This window comes from Lipophrys pholis, assembly GCF_963383615.2.
Source record: "Lipophrys pholis genome assembly, chromosome: 14".
Classification (NCBI taxonomy): Eukaryota; Metazoa; Chordata; class Actinopteri; order Blenniiformes; family Blenniidae; genus Lipophrys; species Lipophrys pholis.
In genome coordinates, this window is record NC_137633.1 from 10,638,350 (window position 1) to 10,658,864 (window position 20,515).

Sequence of the window (20,515 nt, forward strand, 5' to 3'; positions counted from 1 at the left end):
AAAACCTTTAGAAGGACATGCGTACAAGCAGTTTTCAAATGATATGAGTGTAATCTGTGAAGAAACCAGCAGAAATCTGTTTCAACCAGATGTGAGAGGTAACAATGTTTTATGTTTCTTTGTTCAGGAAGCTATTTTCATGCTTTTTTTTCATACTATTATAAATAAAGATATAAGTGAAGTTTAAAACCAATGCTAATTTTACGAAAAGGCAAAATCTCTGAATACATGTAATTGAGACAAATTAAGACTGTGTGCTATGATCAGGTATGAATATTTATATCATTTGGTCCTGATGGATCACGACATGACAACAACATCTTCATTTTTCAAATGGTTAAGAATTCAAACGTCACCAAAAATTGACTAGTTAGCATAGGACTTGCATGTCATGTGTGCTCTTAAAAATAGGAGCGTGTATTGAGGTGGTCGTGGTTGTGAATGTGAGCTTGTGTGTCATCCTTCTGGGGTTGTCCTATGGTGGACTGAGTGTATGATGCTTTCACCTATTGTTGCACTGCGACTTTGAATTGGATAAAGAAGTGTAAACGATATATGGATTAAACGCTTTGTTTTTTTCAGCCTGCCGTGAGGAATGATTTTTATTTTTTTTAATAATGCAAGAGCATATTTAAGATGTGTCAAAGATTGGTTAAAAAAAAAAAATGAATAAATTGAGTAAATGGTTTCTCCACCTCATCAGTATAAGTGCTGCTGGTTTACGTTGCCATTTTGTTTATGAATACAAAATGAACTTTTGATTGTGTTAAAAAGGTTTTGTTCCGTTACATCTGCCATGCATGCATCTGATTAATTATTTGACTGTGGGAGACTCATAAGGACAGTCTTTACTACTGGCCTGTCGGAGAGCTGAGCGGAGGTGTGCACTAATCGGACGCTGTGAGTTTACAGCTCCAATCAGTAATGACACCTGAAGGTATTAAAACACTGCACAGGGCCATGAAATTAATGACACACACAAGGGGAACTACAGCCCTGACCTGCTGCAACTGCCACCTCTTCTGCTGAGACTGAAGGAATTTAACTCTCCTCCCAATTTCATTCACCAAATAACTAGCTCCTCATCAATAAACATCCTCATAAATGCATTTAATTGATGTTGGACTGAAAACCCCCTTGTAGAATATTAATGTTCCTGAAGTCAGTAACAACACTGTGTTAGTGGATATGGAGTGCTGGTCGCAGCTCGGAATAGTTGCATGACACATCCAGCGGGTGAAGTTTGTTTTGCAGGCAGTGGGGGAACAGCCGGCTCAGCTGATAAGGGGGCAGCAAGAGAAATACACAGCCAGATAGTGAGATGCTGAGCTGGGCAAGAAGGCAAGAACCAGCAGTGCAAAGGCAGGTGAGCATGACTGGTGTAGTGGAGTCATGGAAAGGCACAGGAAGGTTTGATTTGCCCTTAGAAGGAGAAGGACACACCCACAACAATACAAGGACATTGATTCCACTATAGTTACAGACTGACAGCGACAAATAAGAAATGAGAGAGAGCAGGTCAGTCTGCAGCCTCATCACACCGTACAACGCCACAGACACATACACCCCCGATGACAAGTGTCACTGGTCGACCAGCACTGACACATCCCTGGGGAGTGGAGGGAGGCACGGGGAGATAAGGAGGCAGCACATGGTAAGAGATACAGGTTCTACCTCTGATATGGGAATATTGTTTAACAGTGAAGAACATTATCTAGGTGATTAGTATGTATTGCAAAATGAACCCCAGGCTCTTGGTCTTATCGCATGCCCTGTGCGAATTTCTATTCCTGGATATCAGCCGTGCTGCTCGTAAGGCCGTCGGTTAAAAAATGATGTCGGAGGTTTGCTTACAGAGACGCCATGCAGAGACAAAAGCCTGTCATGAAATGAAATTTGACCTTTACATAAATTAAACAGGAAGAAAGCCAAGTGAAGGCTGTATGCCTGAAGATAAAACATAGAATGCCTAAATCAGCTGCACACATCTAGTCAGACAAACACACATCTTCTTCTGCTTTCTTTTACTTGCCTGAACATAGGGAAAATGCTTCTTAATCCAAAAATTGTTTACTTGACAAGCTAACAGGAGAGAGAGGCTCCCAGCAGAGGTTGTTACAGGAAACAGTGAGTGATATGGAACAGAGGTCTGTTATTGTGACCTTCAGCAAGAATAACTCTCCGGATGATAGTCCACCCTACGGATCTGTTTGAAAGACAAAGGGAAAGAAAATATTTTGCTCCCCGAACGCCTTATAAACAGGCAAGTTGTATAACGCCTCGATTCTCACACTGTGCTTACCGCAGCAGCCTCTCCTCTAAGACAGAGGCAACACTTCTACCTGAGCAAGAAGGAGGTAAAACAGGTGCACACAGACACACAAACAAATAAGAGTATAAAGATGTTGACGCACACAAAAGAATATTGTGCCAGCAACTACTGACTTTTGAGCATTGGCTTGTCTGCATCAAGTCTCTCACGGAACATTCCATTCATTGATCCATCCATCTATTCAATCACTCCTCCCACTTTTCCACCCCTTGCCCTGCATTGCAGTTACCTGATGTGCTGACAGGGGAACAGGTGTCTAAGCTATTAGCACAAGTCTCTCTGTGCCACCTACTGTATCCTATGCTTTTGACTGAAGCATAAATCAAGACTGCATAAATGGAATGAAGTATTTTTACAACCTTGTGTATATGAAAGAAAATGTGTACAAATGGTCTTCATACAAACACTATTTTCATTAGAGAGCCATCAGGAGGAATGCAGGTCAAAATACATCCCGGTCAATTAATGTTTTATCCATGTACAAGTCAATGCTTAGCCTGCTTGTCTGGGCTGCAGCAGAATCAGAAAGTAGTCCATTTGATTCTTTCTCACTTTCCAAAGGCGTGCTTGGTAGGTTAAGTGGTTATCAACAACTAGGAATGGGGGGGTGAGACAATCACTAGATAGTCTTTTGTGTTAGCAGTCCTAGTTCTTCACTGCCATTTGACCAGAGTTGGTCTGGATGGTTGGATGGATGGATGGATGGATGGATGGATGGATGGATGGATGGATGGATGGATGGATGGATGGATGGATGGATGGATGGATGGATGGATGGATGGATGGATGGATGGATGGATGGATGGATAGATATCCATTGTGAGACATGCTGTAACACAGCTCATGGTCAGTGTAAAATATATAAATTTTTTTCAAAAACTACCACAGAAAAGCAAAAATTAAAACTGTAGTATTACAGTTTATCATTTAGGAAAGAGTTTGATATGACCTGCCGGGCTTAGTCTGAGCAGCTTTCATCTTTAATCATAAAATGAATACTTATGTATTAGAAGGTGTGCTTCGTCATGCTCTCCCTCCTGAATCATATTCCGTCTTCAATATCTGTCCCCTCTCCTCACTCTAATTTCCTCCCATAAAAAGGCTGGCTTCTATGACTCTCCTTGGCTTGAATTTTTATGTCTTTCTCTGGTCCATCTCAGAGGAATATTGCCAAGGTAATGTGATGATGACCCTTAAGAATCCTCATTAAATCACTCAATATCAGCACATCAACTAAACGTCCAAAATGTTAATAGAGAAATGCAGCCAAGACACTACTGACGACCCAACAGAAGTGGTGGGGAGTTCTTTTATCTGTTTCCATGAAAGGCCTTATACCACAGTCTCTCACATTAGCACTCACATCAGCATCCGTGTCACACCCTTACTCAGACAGCCCGACAGACAGTACAAACAAAGTCAGTTAGATTCAACAACACTAAAGAGATGGGTGTCAGAGTGGCAGATGGAAAGTTGAGCATCTGTCACTGTGCTGAACCATTTGGCTGAAATCAAAGGGAGATGAGCTCCTTCAAAGGACAGGCAAAGCCATGCCTGAGACCAGACATGCTCTGGTGTGTTCCGCAGATAAGGGCCAAGAGGTTATATTGCTTTTCTTCTTTCTCTCCCTTTGTTCTCATCTGTCTTAAGGGAGCAAGGAGAGAGGGAGAGAGAGAGAGAGAGAGAGAGAGAGAGAGAGAGAGAGAGAGAGAGAGAGAGAGAGAGAGAGAGGGAGAGAGAGAGAGAGAGAAAGAAAGAGAAAATACAGACAAAAGTAGAGAAGAGAGAAAGGTAGAGAGAGAGAGAGAAAAATGAGCCATGAACAGGTTGCCTGTCTTTTTCTGCTACTGCGCTCTGTGTTGATCAAACGCTCGTTAGTAGAATTTGCTTGGTGTTTCCGGACGACGGGGGTAATGAGCAGAGGTGGCGGGAGCAGAGGGGCGCTGGGCCATGATGCAGATTGTTTCTGACAGTATCAGAGTACTTTTGCCTTCCAGCCTTTCTCTTTTCCTGCCTACTCCAGGTAACTGCTGCAGAGATCTTGCCTCCAGCGTACCTTTAACTGGGAGCAGTTCGACTCAGCTGGATGCGAGGCATGAGCTAAATAGCACAGTAATCCTCTGTGGAATTCTAAAGGGGAAATACTACTACTTCGAATCTCAAAGGGTTTGCAGGTTTACTTTCTTTGCACAGGGTGAAGAACACCACAGCCCTCAAGCCTCACGTATGAAGTTGACTGCAGAGTTTTGAAAGGAATTCAGTCTACTAGAGTGTAGCACGATTGCCCTTCCATCCTTTTTCTCTTCAAAGAAAGAAAGAAACCATACTTTATTGATCCCCTTGGGGAAATTACTCCTCTGCATTTAGCCCTTCCTGTTAATACTAGGACCAGTTGGTTGCCATGATGCGGCCCCTGGAGAGCTGTTGGGGGTCAAGGGCTTTGCTCAGTGACCCACCTTGGTAACCTGTTGTCAGTAGGATTCGAACCTGTGAACCTGCAACCTTCTATAATCTGCAGTGACTTTTAGGCCACCACTGCACAAACAATGTCAGTTATAAATAGGCAACATATTTATTCTGTAACGTCATTACAGGATTACAACAGCAAACGTAGAGCTTTGTATCTTAGATTGTTTTACTGTCTTTTGAGGGATTGCACATCCATCCATTTCTAAACCCAATCAGAACCAATCGAAGCTAACTAAGGTTGAAGTCAAGATATAAACCTGGTCAAGCCCGCCAGTCTGTCACAGTGCAAATATAGAGAAATAGATAACAAATCACACCACATTCAGACCTATGGACAATTTAGTGTCTACATTTGACCTCAAAAGGCATGTTTTTGGACTGTGGATAGGAATTGGAGTAACTTGAAAAAACGCACAAATTTACATTGGGCTTGTGCACACTGCACTATAAAGCTCCAAACCCGAGCTTGAACTGGAAATATTTTCACTGTGAGGGAGAGGTGCTAACCACTATACCACTGTGCAGCAGGATTACACATGTATTGCCCATTTTGTTTTCTAAGTTGATCAGCAAAATGTAAAAGGTCAGACCAATGTGGCGTTGTTGGTGATTTTCAAAGATTTTCAAAGTGGGGGGGCGGGGGGGGGGGTATCCAAACAAAGGCCACCATTGGACACTATTGGATTGGAACAACTGTGTTTGTCAGATACATTGATTTTTCTGCTGCATGGTTCCCATTATGTTGATGTCGGCAGTATGTGAGCTGCCACATATGACCCTGCAGTTGAAGCACGTACTGTAACACATACACAACAGCAGCGGATTAGAGCACCTAAAAGCATTCATTCTCCTCCAACAAGGACAAGTCAGAGTAATAGGTGATAATGATGGAGGGTGAGAGCACACATAGCTAATGTGCTGTCTAATTAATGTGCTTAATGTCTGTCTCATCCAAGTTCGAGTTTTTGTGACAAGGTTCACATTGGGTCATACTAATATGTCTCGGTATGTCGAGGGTCCACAGAGCTTTACTTTGCTTGAGTTTCAACGTGTTAGACAGCTTTTTATGTTGACACTGTGAAAACAAAAATGTTTCTGGAGTTTAAATTTCAGATTGCATTTGAGGGAATAAACTGGGATGCATCATTTCATGACTTCATCGGTTAATGACGGAACTGCAAAATTAATACAAGAAGACAATAAATAATACAAGACAGCCCAGAGAAGAGAGGCAGGATTGACCAGAGACTAAAAAAAAAAGGCAGCTAATGAGAGCGAGGGTTGTGACAGAAACAGCTAGTTATAAGATGTCTGAAAGCAACAGATGGAGCAGAATGAAAGCCGAAAGACACTCCATCCGCGACCTTGTTTAAGAGAAAAAGCTGCCAGCTCAGAACAAAAATGCACACCTACTATCTGTACTTCTACTCAAGTGTTTACTTTACCACATCTGAAAGACACGGGAGGACTACACAATGTGGTACACAGCATATTGCAAACACCTGATTCAAACTTACCTCACGAGGATGAACATTTTGAAAATGAGGTCAGCTTTAAAGTCAGCCGAAAACATTTGTCTGCCAAAAAAGATTATGCTATCAGGTATCTAATTTGAGCTCCGATTTTTTAGGAATTGCGGGTTTGAAAATTATAAAACCAGATTAATTCACTCACAACAGATACAACTAACCAGCAGTATTAAAATGTAAATAAGCAGGTGTTTGATAGCATTTGCACTACACACCATAGGGTAAGAGCCATAGTACCCTATCAGTGAAAATTTACATCATTCCTTACATCCACAATTTAAGATTTAAGAAGAGGCACTCCTCAAATGAGTAACAATACAACTCATTTCTAGTGAGGAGATGAGACAGTGGTTTCCCAGACATATTTCTGGGGTCCACTGCTCTACAGCAAATTATGCAAAGACCCTATTCATTTAAATCAAGTGCACCAGAGTTGGTAGACATCGTAATCTTACAGAGCCAAAGGCCCCTAGAACGTGAAAACAAAAGCCTAAACGAAAAGCCTAAAGGTACATGTGTTGATGGCAGGAGAGTTAATGCTGTAGGCAGAAGCAGCACCAGGCTTTGGCCCATGTTTCAGTTTGAGATTCGCATTAGTATGCAGTGAATGAAGAGACAGAGCAATGATGGGTACAACACCAAGATTAAAAAGTTTTGTGTGTTTCAGTTAAAGTATGTCAAGCGTGCAGCAGTTGGGTCGAGTTAGACTACATGAGCCACATAATTACATGGCTTAACTATTTTAAGACTGATGATTCAAGTGTTGAGGAACCAACTAAACTAAAAGTTTCTGTCAAGCGGGGGGCGTGGACAGCGAAGCCAAAAAAAACAAGGGCAGAAGACAGACTTGATCTTGGCAGTCGACTTGGAGAGTTGTACACACGGAATCAGTCATACAAGAAAAGGACCAGTCCAAAAACATAATTCAAAATCCAAAGTGAGATCAAAACCCTGAGAAGACTGTAAAACCTGACAAGAGGGGCCAATAAATGGACAGAATGTTAAAAGCACGTGACCAAAATTGAAATAACACCCAAACCACTACACAACGAAATGGCCACGGGCAAGACTGATGGCGCCAACAAGGTGCAGATCACAACATTCATGAGTAATCAGGGTGAGACATGTGGAGGGCAGAGCAACACCGCACCAAAGACATAGAAGCAGAAGGCAGACATTGACAGACAACACCAACTAGACCAACTACAACACCAAACGTAAACGGCCTAAACCTCATTGTAACACGGATTATGAAACAAAAACCATCACAAGAACCGCAACCATGACAACAGAAACATGGAAACAGACTGGGAAAAACCAGACCTGAAGACCTCAGACACAAAAAAAAAAACAGCAAAGCCATCATAGCTTCAGACTGCAGATTTTTGTCTTTGGCGTTTAAATTAATTGTAAATAAATATATCTTCATAGTTTACTGTCATAACATATTTCATCTTTAAATTTAGGTTTTGAAAAAAAGTTTAATCATTTAATACGTGGACACAAGAAAACACATGATGACCATTGGTTCACTGAGCTCTTGAGGAGATTGAAATGTGAAACCGAGGCGTCTAAAAAAAAGTGTGCACATAATATCACGTTTCTTTTTAAAAAAATAGTATGTTAACAGTCTCCCATATGCCAAAAATGAAAAAGCTCCTGTAACATGTCCTGTCACAACAAGTAAAGACAGCTGGGGTATTTTGGCTGTCTTAAATGATACATGTAGAAGAAACAGTTTGAAAACAGAAACGCAGGTTGTTAGGAAAAAAGAGATGAAACCCTCGTTACTGTAATCCATTTGGCTCGTGGCTACATCCACTGAACAAAGTGAGCCGCCTACATACATCCCAGAAACTGAAACTTTGATTTTCAGCCAGACACTATTACACTGTCAGATGGCTGAAGTGGTTGACAAAATCACAGTCCAAACTTCAACTTGGATTGTTTTTGTACTGATTATTGAATTGTACAGATGAAAATGTGAAAATGAAAACTCCAGACTGTGGCTAAGTCCTAACCGGAGTTCCAAGGATTCAGAATAGAAGTGATATACCATTTTTAATCAAATTCAACCATAAATTTAGTTTAACAATCAGCAATTACAGATATAAGTTTTCCTTCTGACGACTAGCTTTATCACATTTTACGCACATTAATTGGTTGTATTTTGATGAAATAATGAAATCCTAGAAGATGCATTTAGGTTGCGCGGTAAACAGTAGGATGAGCTCATTTCAAACCAGTTATATGGTCAATTCGGGTTCTAATGAACAAAATGGCCACTGCCAACAAAAAGCATCTGTGTGAATGTTCATTATAGTTACTCATGACATCCGACGCTATCATCATGTTCTTTGAAACTTTTACGACAACTTGGAGAAAGGAGATATGAGCAAGTGATTCAAGCAATGCGTTGCATATCTGCCTTTGGGAGAAGGACACTGCTCGTAGACAAAGCATAGGGTGGATGTCCTCTGCGTCGGTTATCACATGACATAGGGCTAATTAACTCCAAAGCAGAAAATAGAGGCCCTGCAAGGAGCAATAAACATTCTCTATTAAACGCCATCTAATTAGAATGCAAGCTACAAGAGCTTGAAGGAGAACATAACAAACACAGAGGCCAGTGTAATTGTCAACCAAGCTCTGTGGAAAGCAAACATAATAGACATAATCAGCCGAGCACTTCACATAAGGTCACGGTGGAATGTTGTGGAAATACTTCTTCATAGTTACCAGATGGTGTTTTTCTTCAACTGTGGAAAAGGTCACAGACACTTCAGCAGTCCTGCACTTTAGATGGCATGCCATCAATTACAATCTAATCTACATGGAGATACCTGGAACATGAGAGGAACATGGAGCAAAGAAAGTACTTTCTGGAGAGCCGACCAATTGAACTGTCCAGATGATTAAAACAGCTTCTGCTTCAGTATGAAGATTGCTTAAAATTGACAGAATTTCATTGACATAAAAATGTATCAACAGACTTAAGATGTGCTTCTAAATGGATTTTATTTATGGCACAGTTTACAAAGTAAGGAGCCAAGCAGCGAAAGTCAACAAAGTACAAAGTTATGGGGAAAACTGCAAGGTTTTCATGTCAGCCAACGCTCTCGTCCACTCAAGGCCTTTAGGCCCCGTGGTTGATCGATAGTAATGGAAATGCCAGCAGGCCTTCAGAGCCCATTGCCAATTTAACCTGTTTCACCATGACTCAATTCTTCCTCAAATAACCCAGCTGCTTACTGGGATGGACTGCAGACTTGTGGTGCTGATAAGATGAGCGAGCAGCAGCAGAGTGCGGGGGGGACGGACACAGAGAAATTGTAAGCGCGGGGGTGTGTGTTTCCAAACATCACTTTTTTCAAAAGTATTTCCATGAGGCAGTTCACGCAAGCGGATACGTGAGCAAATCCACAGCATGGCATCCAACAGTTTGCTTCGTTTTGCAAAGGTCGGGCACGACGCGGGCGCAAAACAACCCAGCCGTCTTCATCACCCATTTATGCAGCAAGCTGGGCACATTACTGTTCCCCAAGTCAGTTAAATGTGTTTGGAATGATGAGAAGGAAAGATTTTGACTGTGAATGAAAATAATAAATTGACAGATCCATCATCATAAAAGTATTCCAGGATTAAATCTTGATCAACAACAGGCTATCTACAAAAGTGAAAATGGAATTATAATTTATCTCATTTCTCACAGTGTTCCTGGGCTTTTTCTTGTGGTTTATCCACCATGTGATGTTTTCTTAGTGGAAAGAAGAAAGGATTTTGTCACTTTAAGCGATATAGGACTGTTAGACGAACTTTTAAATCTTCAATATTTCTCGACCAAATCAAATTAAGGAGAGGTTTTTAACTGGCTTTTTGTATTTATCAAGCAATTTGAATTAAGATCACATTTAATCAAGTAGCAATGAATTTACACACTCATTTAAGCCCTTATCAAGGATCAATTCTGAACTGTCACTTGTTTAATTTGTTAGATGGATCTATTTATTAAGATGACACTCAGGGGTTGGAGCATCAAAGGCAAATAGCTGAGACGTGAATAAACACCTCTTTAACACAGTGTTAACAAAGCATGCTTCCAAACTACCCCCCAAAAGCAAAAACTACTGTGAGACAACACAATTAAATCAAAATATACCCACGCTCTGTTAACTCTCATTATGCTGCCTGTATTATTTAATTGATTTAGTTTAGGATTTATAGTGTATATTAAGTAATTGTCTAGCAGCCTATTGATTCCCTGTGTAAATGTTTTTATTTCCAGAGTGGTGGCTGGTTGAGAGAAGGTCCTGCAGAGAAAGAAATAGAGGCAACAGCAGAGAGATAGCACAAGGGGCTGAGACATCTGCTCAGGTTTATAATGATGATGCTGCAGGGGAGAAAAAGAATAAGATATGGAGGTCACGTTCGCAAGCATGGTGTCTCCATCTGTCCCCTGAGGTTAGTGGGGTGAGCCAGAGATGACGGTGGGGCCCGGGGAATGGGGTTGGCGGATTGTATGTGGGGATGTACCAGACTTGGGGACACTGTTTGCTCGCTCCATTTTTATCCCAGAGGCCACGCAAACAGTAAATGAGGTGTGATCGTTATATAGGCAGTCCATCGTCTCAACGGTATGCGAACCTATGCTTTGTGAAAGTTCAGGTTGGGATAAGGCTTGCTTTCTTTTTCTTTGCACCTTTCCTGTTCGGCAAACGGTGCAACAGAGCACAGAGCAGCTCAAAAAGGTGTTGAAAAGCTATTTTCATTTTCATTAATCATCATCCATCCGCTGAGTTTTCTGATCGGCTCAGCAAAAAAAAATACTGACCCCGAAGAGTTAAACGGTCAAACTATTGTGACAAGAAATACAGAGAGCCTTGCAATAAATGTTGCCGCTCACTCAAGTCAAAATCAAGGCGATAGTCAAAGGACAAGCTGACTGAACCTCCACAACAACAGTAGAAACTCAGTAGCCGAGGTTATAAGGATCAAAAGTAATCTGATTAAACACTAATCTGAATAAAACTGTGTCGCGTACACAGTCTTGTCTGATTGGATAGGCCCCATAATCCAATCGGAGACCAAGTAAACCACCCATCAGATTGCTCACCAATGTCGGAGCATTGCGATGCACGTCTATGATGTAGCGTCACCACGAAACGCATCGCGCTACGTTTTAATATAAATGCAGTGATGAATGCAGGACACAACGCCGCCACACTAAATCATAAAATATTCCATCATCTTTTCCCTGCCATATTTTTAAAAAGGAGAATGTTTTGTTGTTGTGTCACAGTGTATAAAAGAAATACAAGCTTGAATGGTCTATAATAAATTCAACTTCAATAATGTGAGGCTTCTGGGTAAACGTAAACCTGCACAGCACTCTGATCGCTTTATTCAGAGTTCATGTAAACGGTTACAATCTGATCCATCAGCTGACAAACACATTGTCAAACATTACACTGTGTACCTTTTAACAAAATTGGGCCAAATGTGATGGCACTGTTTCTTTGGGCTCTTCTGAATTATTCCACTTGTATATCCTCCATATCTAAGACAGAAATTTCAAAATTCATAGTGCTAAGTAAACATAAGAATTTGCTTGATAACATTTCTAATTGGCATAATTCTTTTCCCCACCCAGGCTTCAGTTATGAAGGATACCCTAATCAAGAGAATACACTTTCAGGTGTCAGCATTGGCTTACAACTCAATCAAACAGAACTAATTACAAATAAGACTGAATGTATTATTATTATTATTATTATTAGTGGAGCTGGGTGAAGCATGTCACCCCCCTCCAACAAAACTGCCTTCCAATAGAGAAATACAACTGCCTACAATTCTATTTTCAACTCTCTAAGTATTAAGGTTCTGCTGCCACGGTTGCATAACTTTCCAACACAACTGTGAGGCCAGAATTGTCCTGTAGACTGTCTAGTTCCATAAACTTTAGCCTGCAAACTACCCAGCTTAGGAAGGACCTGCCCTCCAAAGTTTGAAAAAAAGCTGTGTCCTTCAAAGAATGCAGCTCTTAAATTGAGACTAACACACTAACCTAATCAGGTCACTCAGAGACAGAACATGTGAAACATGTGATTTAATGCCATCAATGAGTTTAAAAGAAATTGCCTTAGCAGGAAGAGGAAAACACGCACAACCTTAAAACGTAGCACCTCCATTATTTTTCAAAATGTGCAGTGAAGCACATGGCGGAGTGGAAAAACGTATGTTTCTACCTTATTCTATAAATCCAAACTCTATTACTGAACTCTCATACTAAGGTCAATACTTTCTCTTAAAATGATTTTGGGTGAGAGTTATAGAACAGACATGGAATAAGTTTCCCTGAATAAACACCTCTCGATGGCTACCCACGTTCCTGATTTGTTCATGTACTCAAATAAAGAAATAACGGGAATTCAGACTGAACAATTCTCTTTCTACACAGACAGATAAGTTTTAATAATTATTTATTAAAACCACAAATCGACAGGCAAGGATGACATTTCCCAATATGTACTGTACATGCACTGTAGGTCGACAGTAATATCAGTTCTGTTAACTTTGTTTTATCAGAGTAATTACCCTCTCACAGCACTTTCTACAACCAGGAGTGTGTCAACTGAAAGCTACATCTGCAAGACGAATATGTTAGGTAGTCATTGGTTAGGGCAAACACCACCCCCTCCTACAAGGACTCAGATAATGTCAGGCTGCATAAACTTGAATAAAATGGGAATACTGTGGTTGTAAGGCTGCGGAATGGGAATTGCTCTGCATACTGTAATTGGGTTTGGCATTGGCACGGCAACACAATGTATTCTGTGAGGCATTATGAATTTGACAACTCAGAGATTCTGCCATACTGGTAATAGGATCTATAGTAATTCTTTCATTATCTTTCACTGCACCGGCTTTATCAAATTGTACTTTTCATGACTGCATTTAATTTAGATGCTCCATTAGCGTCCTGGTGCCCTGGATGGATATAAATAGAAAGGAACCATCATCGATCATTACTAGTTCAGCCTTACTTAATCTCTGCATGAAAGTCATCCATTTGACCATTGTAGATAATGTTGCATACAAGACGCAGGACCACTCACAGGCACTATTGGATTCCAAAGATCCAAGCATGAAGATTAGTTTATGAGGTGTCATAATATCCATCCATCTCCATCCGTCTTTTATGCGGCTTTATGCAATTGAGGGTCACAGGGGTCTGGAGCAGGCAGACAGTATCACACACACTTACAGGTAGTTTAGGGTCACCAATTAGCCTCAAATGTATGTTTTTGAACAATGGGCATAAACTGGAGTATATGAAGAAAACCCAACACCTGCACAGGAATAACATGCAAAGGAATAGAAAGGCCTAGCGCGGGCTCAAACCAGAGACAGTCTCACTGAGAGCACAGTGTCAACCACTACACCACTGTGCAGTCTATGTTATAATAGTCAGGCATTAGCAAAGGTGAATTTGTTTCTCACACCCACGACTTATTACTATAATTAAATGGGGTTTTCTTTATCCACTTGGGCCTCGTTTACACGGCACTGTTTCATGTGAAAACTTGTTATTTTTTACATTCCAAACATTTTGAAAACGATTACAGGAAGGCAGCTAAAAACAAATGAAACCACAAACACGCGTGCATGCATGCAGAAAACGATATACTCTAAACGTGAAACGTTTGTGATTACGTATGGACAGACGATGAAGATGGATTGCTATTACGGGTGACTCTCAACGATTAAAACGACCGAGTCCCGGGTGAGTATGGACTGGGAGTCATGACACTCCAGAGGCAGTCACTGTTAGTACTGTCCATCTACTAGTGCATGCGCAAAAGGAACTATTCACTACGGCTGTGATGCGTATGCACAGTGGCAGCATTGCAGAGGTTGCGTTTTCCCCGTTTACACAGAGACGGAGCATTTTTAAAAAGTTCCACATTGGGAGCCATTTTCGAAAAGTTGCATTTTCAGTGGCTCCGAGCACCGTTGTCGTGATTATGGACTCTCAAAACGCACTTGAAAACGTTGTATAACGTTACTTAGTTACTCAAAACAAACAAAAAAAAAGAGGTACCACACAACATGAGATACACTGTGAGGTAATTGTTTCCTTTATAAGGTGAAATATGCCGACATTTTAGCAAAGGTATCTCTATTTATAGGGAGGATATAAAAAAATAAATCTTTCTTTCATGCACTTTATTGAGCGGATTGCTCAAAGCGAAGCACAAAACCAGCCCAAAGAGAACGGAAAAGCAAAAATCCGTGGCTCAGCTGGCATCTTATTTCTGTCCTTAAGCTGAACAAATGTAGTGTCCATATTTTCATTCTCAACAGTTTACAGACGACTCTTCAATATCTTTCCCATCATCTGTTAGAAGTGCTGGCTGGAGTGATTGTTGAGCAAACGTGCCCGAAAAAAAAAGTGAGCTTCATCTGCCAAAAGTGCAGCTAATGGAAGACCTTGAGGAGCACACAGACAAAACTGATTGTTTGAAATTCACAACAGAATTGCGTTTCACTTCTCCTGTTGCTGACAAAAGCGGCACACTTCACCGCGATGCGTTACACCCAACAGTGGTAAGTGACAAAAAAGCCTTTTCATGTAATTATAGCCCGAAACTAATTCAAGCCGAATCACTCACTTGTGCAACTCGGTTCAAAAAGATCCATATTTTCTTTTCCTTTTCCTTTGTCAACTATAATGTTCTCTGCATGTGCGCTCATGTCCACTTAAGACGCTACACTGTGCAGGTGTTTTTGATCTCTCCCCCAAAACCCGTGTTTTCCTTCTGTTTTTATTGTCACCTCGCTGAAGTAAGCCTCTGACACAGAAAATAACAGCTTTGTTCTCTCCTCTGTATGAAACACAAGGTGACGACCTCCCACCAGAATGTAAAGTGCATCTTTTTTTTTTCTCTCTTTAAAGGCTTGAGGATGAATCACTACAAAAAAAAAAAAAAAAGGGGGGGGGGGGGGGGTAGTGTTTCAGAGGTCTGTGCTATTGATTCAATTTCTATGACCACAAATACTTTAAAGCATAATAAGCCTATGCTTCAAGTCCCCACACCCTTTCAAGGCTTGAAATGGCCTTGTCGTTACCTACAAATCACAGCTCTCCGCACAGCTGCCCTCTCTGGAGTGATATGTCAGTGACCACGGGGGAGAAAAAAAAACAAAAACTGAAGGCAACAGACACAAGCTGGCCTCTGAAAAATGTAATGGTTTTCTTGTTGGGGATTTAGCCAGTGGTATGGCAGTGTGCAAGCATCATTCATGTTCCAGACACAGCGGATCCTCTGGGGAGATGGTGAATATTAAAGGGCTTTACAGGAGCCTTCCTCGTGAAAGCTCTTGACAGGAGACGTGTTTATGACCTTCAAAAAAGGAGGAGGAGGAAGTCAATGGTCACTCTGACTGCCTCTTTTGCATCTCAAGTCAGTCCGTGCCAGAGCAAAGAAAAAAAAAAAGAAAAGAAAAAGAAGGAATCTGCAGTTTCGATTGCTGCTTTTCATATGTATATATTTTTTTTTTCATCACATGGGCAACATCTCAGTTTAAAAAACAAAAACAAAAAACGATTGGGTCAGAGGAAGACTTGCTTAAATTGTATCAACTTGAAACTAATCAATACCCCCCCCCCCTAAAAAAAAAATAAAAATGAAGATATGGAAATAACAAATGCTGATTTAAATTAATTAAATGACTCAAAAACTAATTCACCGCTTACCATGAATGCTTTTGATGTGGTGCTCTGTGATCATCACAGAACAATTCAAATCCATCAAAAGAATCAGCATCAAAACAAAACAGACACAGTGTCGTCTGTCACAAAAGTCCCAGAATAAATAAAAGTTGTTGTTTTGTTCACAAAGTGACACGATTGTCTGTAAATATACCATCATAATATTAAAAAAAGAGTTTGTTTTAAATGTGTGCCAACACACATTTTGGTGTTCAGATTGTGTCTGAAATGGAGTGCAAGACTATGTAATGGGCAACTGACTATAATGTGTAAAGCCTAAATGTATTCTCCCTTAATGACGGTCCCAGAACACAGGACGAGATACAGTCGTTGTGACAGGCAAAATAGTGCCATAGTAACATTTCAATACAAATATTAAAGGATTTTTGATTTTGTTGTTGTTGTGGCACAGAGCATACTTAATTAAAATGTCTATCATCTCAAAAAAAAACAATTACCACAGAAAATGATTACAATATCAACATAAAGCCAATTTGAATGATGCTGCTGGTGCAAAATACAGTGAAATGTTAGGTGAACTTCTCCGATAGCTGTTGCATTATGCATGTTGTTACAAACTCGCCCTGACAACATGGCTTTGAGACGAGTTTGTTTTCAATGCATTTGAATCAGGGCCCTATAAAGAGATAAACTGTCAGTGCAAGCATTATTTCAGCATTCTGTCACACCCGCCACTGACCACCAGCCAAAACTGCCTCTGAGTGAACAGGACAATTGAGTTTAAACGTATAAAATAACATGCTAGATATCACAAATAATGCTCATTTTAAGAAGTGTGATCGTGCGTTCCTCTGAATGCCCAACATAAATTTACTTCTCACCCAGACAGGAAACAGTTTTTTTTCCCTAAACAGGTTGAACAAGGTCAACTGAATTTGCTTGCGGATCGCCCGATCACTCACAAACAAGAATGACAGTCATGTGACGATGGGCAACAGATAGTGAAAGACGACCTAACCTCACAGGATGAACTGTCCATCTGGCAAACCACCGCATTTCCATCACAGACACGGGGGATCGATCACAGCCTCCGCTCATCATTAGAGTCCTGCAGTGGACACTCATCCAGAAGTAAATACTTAAGAATGCTCTTTGCCTGGCAGGTAAGCTGAGGGCCTGACTCTAAATAAGCTGGTTAGAGAACAGCCTGAACACTAAATCATTACAATTTAGGGATGTGGCACTTTTAATTCACTGTCGCTCTCGCCTATGGTGACTTTTTTAGGATCAACAAATACAACTGTCATTAATCTTGTCAGGCCACAGAAAGCTATAACTAATCCCCCGATGTGTCCCTTTATGTTTATGTTAAAGACCCATGTGCATCTTCATAAGGGGCAGTTAAATACCATGCACTGTTCAGGGAGCAAAATTAGTTGGATCATAAAAGGTTTGGTAAAAAAAAAAAAAGGAACAATACTCTTATATTTGTTACCTTTAGTCTTGTGTTTGCGGCTATGGCTCGGGCAGCAGAGCAGGTTGTCTTGCAATTGCAAGGTCAGCAGTTCAGTCCATAGCTCTCTGACCTGTGCATTAGATTGCCCTTGGGCAAGATACTGAACCCCAGATTACTCCAAAAGAAGGTCAAGCACCTTGCATTCAAGCTGTGTCAGTGTAACCAAGTAAAAAAAAAAAAAAAAAAAAAATCCAAACCACATTCACTTTAAGAACGTTCAGAGAAAAATGTGCTGCATGCCAAAGTGTATAGATATGAAAAACTGCACAGACAATTAAACAAGTTATGAAAAAACAAACACGTCATATAAGAACAATTAATTGGATCTTGGTGGCACAATAATACACACAAATACTGAGTGCAACAGTGGAAGCTTAGCCAGTATTACTCCAATGACAATGACAATTTATGTTTTGAAAGTGTATATACTTCCCATGCAACCGAACCTGGTGGCTATTTACTGTAAAATGAATCGCACATGTACACGTGGATACCATTAGTAGAAAAGGACAATAATTCAAGTTTCAATTTGCAACTCAAACAGTCTTCAGGACAATTTGCTCACAACTTTATATTCTTAAAAAAAGAAAAAAAAAGAAAAGTGATGCCCATGATAATGTGCCCTCAGTGGTAGATGTTCATCCTTTACTGATCAATAGTGACAAAAGAATCAAAAGCGATGTGTGAGGCTATCTCTAGCCCTCCTTTTTGACATTTCTGTAAGGACGCTTTACTATCAATAAAGACAGTTGAAAAAGAAATATTCTTCTAATCACAGTAAGTGCACTTTTCTACATTAACTCGGCCAAACAAGAGCGAGTTTTACTGGCCGATCAATGAAGTCCATGAAGCCAATAACGGCTAATGTCCACGGCTCTATAACCCATTACACCTTTCTGATTCATCATTATTTGCACTAAATGAGAGGATGTAAAGACTGCCATTGGAAATCCACAATGGCTGTTTGTTTGGGGGTTTTTTTTGGGGAAAGAAAACTCGATCGAAAATATATCCTGGTTCTTTTGAATATAATATATTCCACTTGCAGTTATTTGAAAAACAAATGTTAGAAACATTTTTTTTTTCTAGATTATTTTATGTGCAGAATACAAATAACTCCCACAAGCATTCCATTACTTCGTACAGCTTTTACATTTTTTTCTGAGCATGTTGCGTCTGAGTTTCATCTTATTTATTCATCACATTACAGCTTCTGAACACACTTTAAAAGACTCAATTTAGGTCATAAAAGTTATTGGACAATTTTGGGAGTTACATGCAACACACACACACACACACACACACACACACACACACACACACACACACACACACACACACACACACACACACACACACACACACACACACACACACATACACACCTGAAGCTGTAAGTCCTATCCTACATAGGCTGCGAACCAATGCCCTGAAGCAAACACTTCTCTATAGAGCTCCAAGCGCACTGGAATAGCCTGCCACCATAAATAACTCTAGAAAGTAGTTATCAAAGGAAGATTGAAGAAAGCGGTTTTTGATCAAGGAAATTATGTTGCATCTATTTTCATTTTATTCAAAGAGTCTGGGTGTTTTTGTTTTTTGTCATTTGTTTTGTTTTTTTGTTCTTGTTTTTGCTGTGGTTTTGGTCGTCAATGTCATTGCATTTGTAAATATTTATCTATGCTGGATAATGTTTCTGGATCGTATGAGTGATCTATGAGTGGGATGTAATTGCTGTATGACTTTTCTGGACATCAGGAAGAATATCTGTCACTCCCGTAGCAACTAATGGGGATCCTGAAACTAGAAACACGCACACACACACACACACACACACACACACACACACACACACACACACACACACACACACACACACACACACCAAAGAACATTAAAAATCATAGCAGGAGTGTGTTCTGCTTTTCCCCTTTTGCCCCATCTCTGTGGGCTATTGATGCTCTGCATATGCAGCAGAAAGTAATACAGCCCACATGAATGCCAAAAGGAAAATCAGGAGGGAAAAGACAGGGTGGGATATTGTTTGAAGCAGCCAACTCTGCCCTTTGTCTTTGTGTCCTTCCATTAATTGTAACTTAACCTGGACAGTGGTGCTCCATGAATGACAGATTGAAGGAGTGCCGGCTGTCACCGTGCAGATTTACAGTAAGTGAACCACGCTAAGTCAGCTAATGGAGCCTCTGTCATCCTGCAGTTGTTTTTAGTGGCAAGGTGGATCTTTTAATGTCATGACAAAGCCAACGAACGCAGCAACGGTTAGCCCAATGCCTCATATGTTGGACGAGATGATCGGCCGGTTTTTAATCCCCCTTTGCAGCTGTGCGGCTTGTGAAGCAAGCAGACGCTACACACGCTAACGTCCAGTTAGCTTCACTCACTTTGGCGTTCTTCATCATGGCCCTCGTCGTGAAACCCTCCGCGTTCAGCTCCGTCTTCTTCTTCTTCGGCATGCCAGCAGGTAATTCCTCAAAAGCTTGAAGCGACCAATCTGCAAAGTGGAGACAATCAGGAACGAATCGACGCTCAAAACTTGGATGATCCTTTGTTTAGGTTGAGGGTTGCTAGGCAACGCAGGTATCGCCGGTCGCCGGTGGCTGCGCGTAGTGGGTTACCATAGAAACGCCAAGACGCTCCTGAAGGTAGACTAGAATAGAATAGAATACAACAGACTAGAATAGAATAGAATAGAACTTTATTTATATCGCACCTTTCACAAACAAGAGTCACATTGTGCTTTACAACACTAAAAACAGAAAAAATAAAACTGAGATAAGATCATTAGAAATATACAAGCAAGAAAAGCATACATAGTTATACAAAAAAGTAAAATTGAGCAGCTACAGGTCAATGGCCTGCCTGAATAAAAGTGTTCGTAACTGCTTCATAAAAGTAGCAGAGCGTTCCACATCTTTTGT

General features: G+C 40.6%; 1 protein-coding gene across 1 annotated transcript in view; it reads right to left on the bottom strand.

Moving 5' to 3' along the window:
• pacrg (PARK2 co-regulated) overlaps positions 1–20,050 on the bottom strand; it is a gene marked incomplete at both ends in the record, with an annotated part of 142,726 nt that extends 122,676 nt beyond the window's left edge. The window contains one exon of the mRNA XM_080479845.1: positions 19,979–20,050. Within this exon, the coding sequence (XP_080335971.1) occupies positions 19,979–20,050 (72 nt within the window). The remainder of the gene's footprint in view (positions 1–19,978) is intronic.
• Between the last annotated feature and the right edge of the window lie 465 nt (positions 20,051–20,515).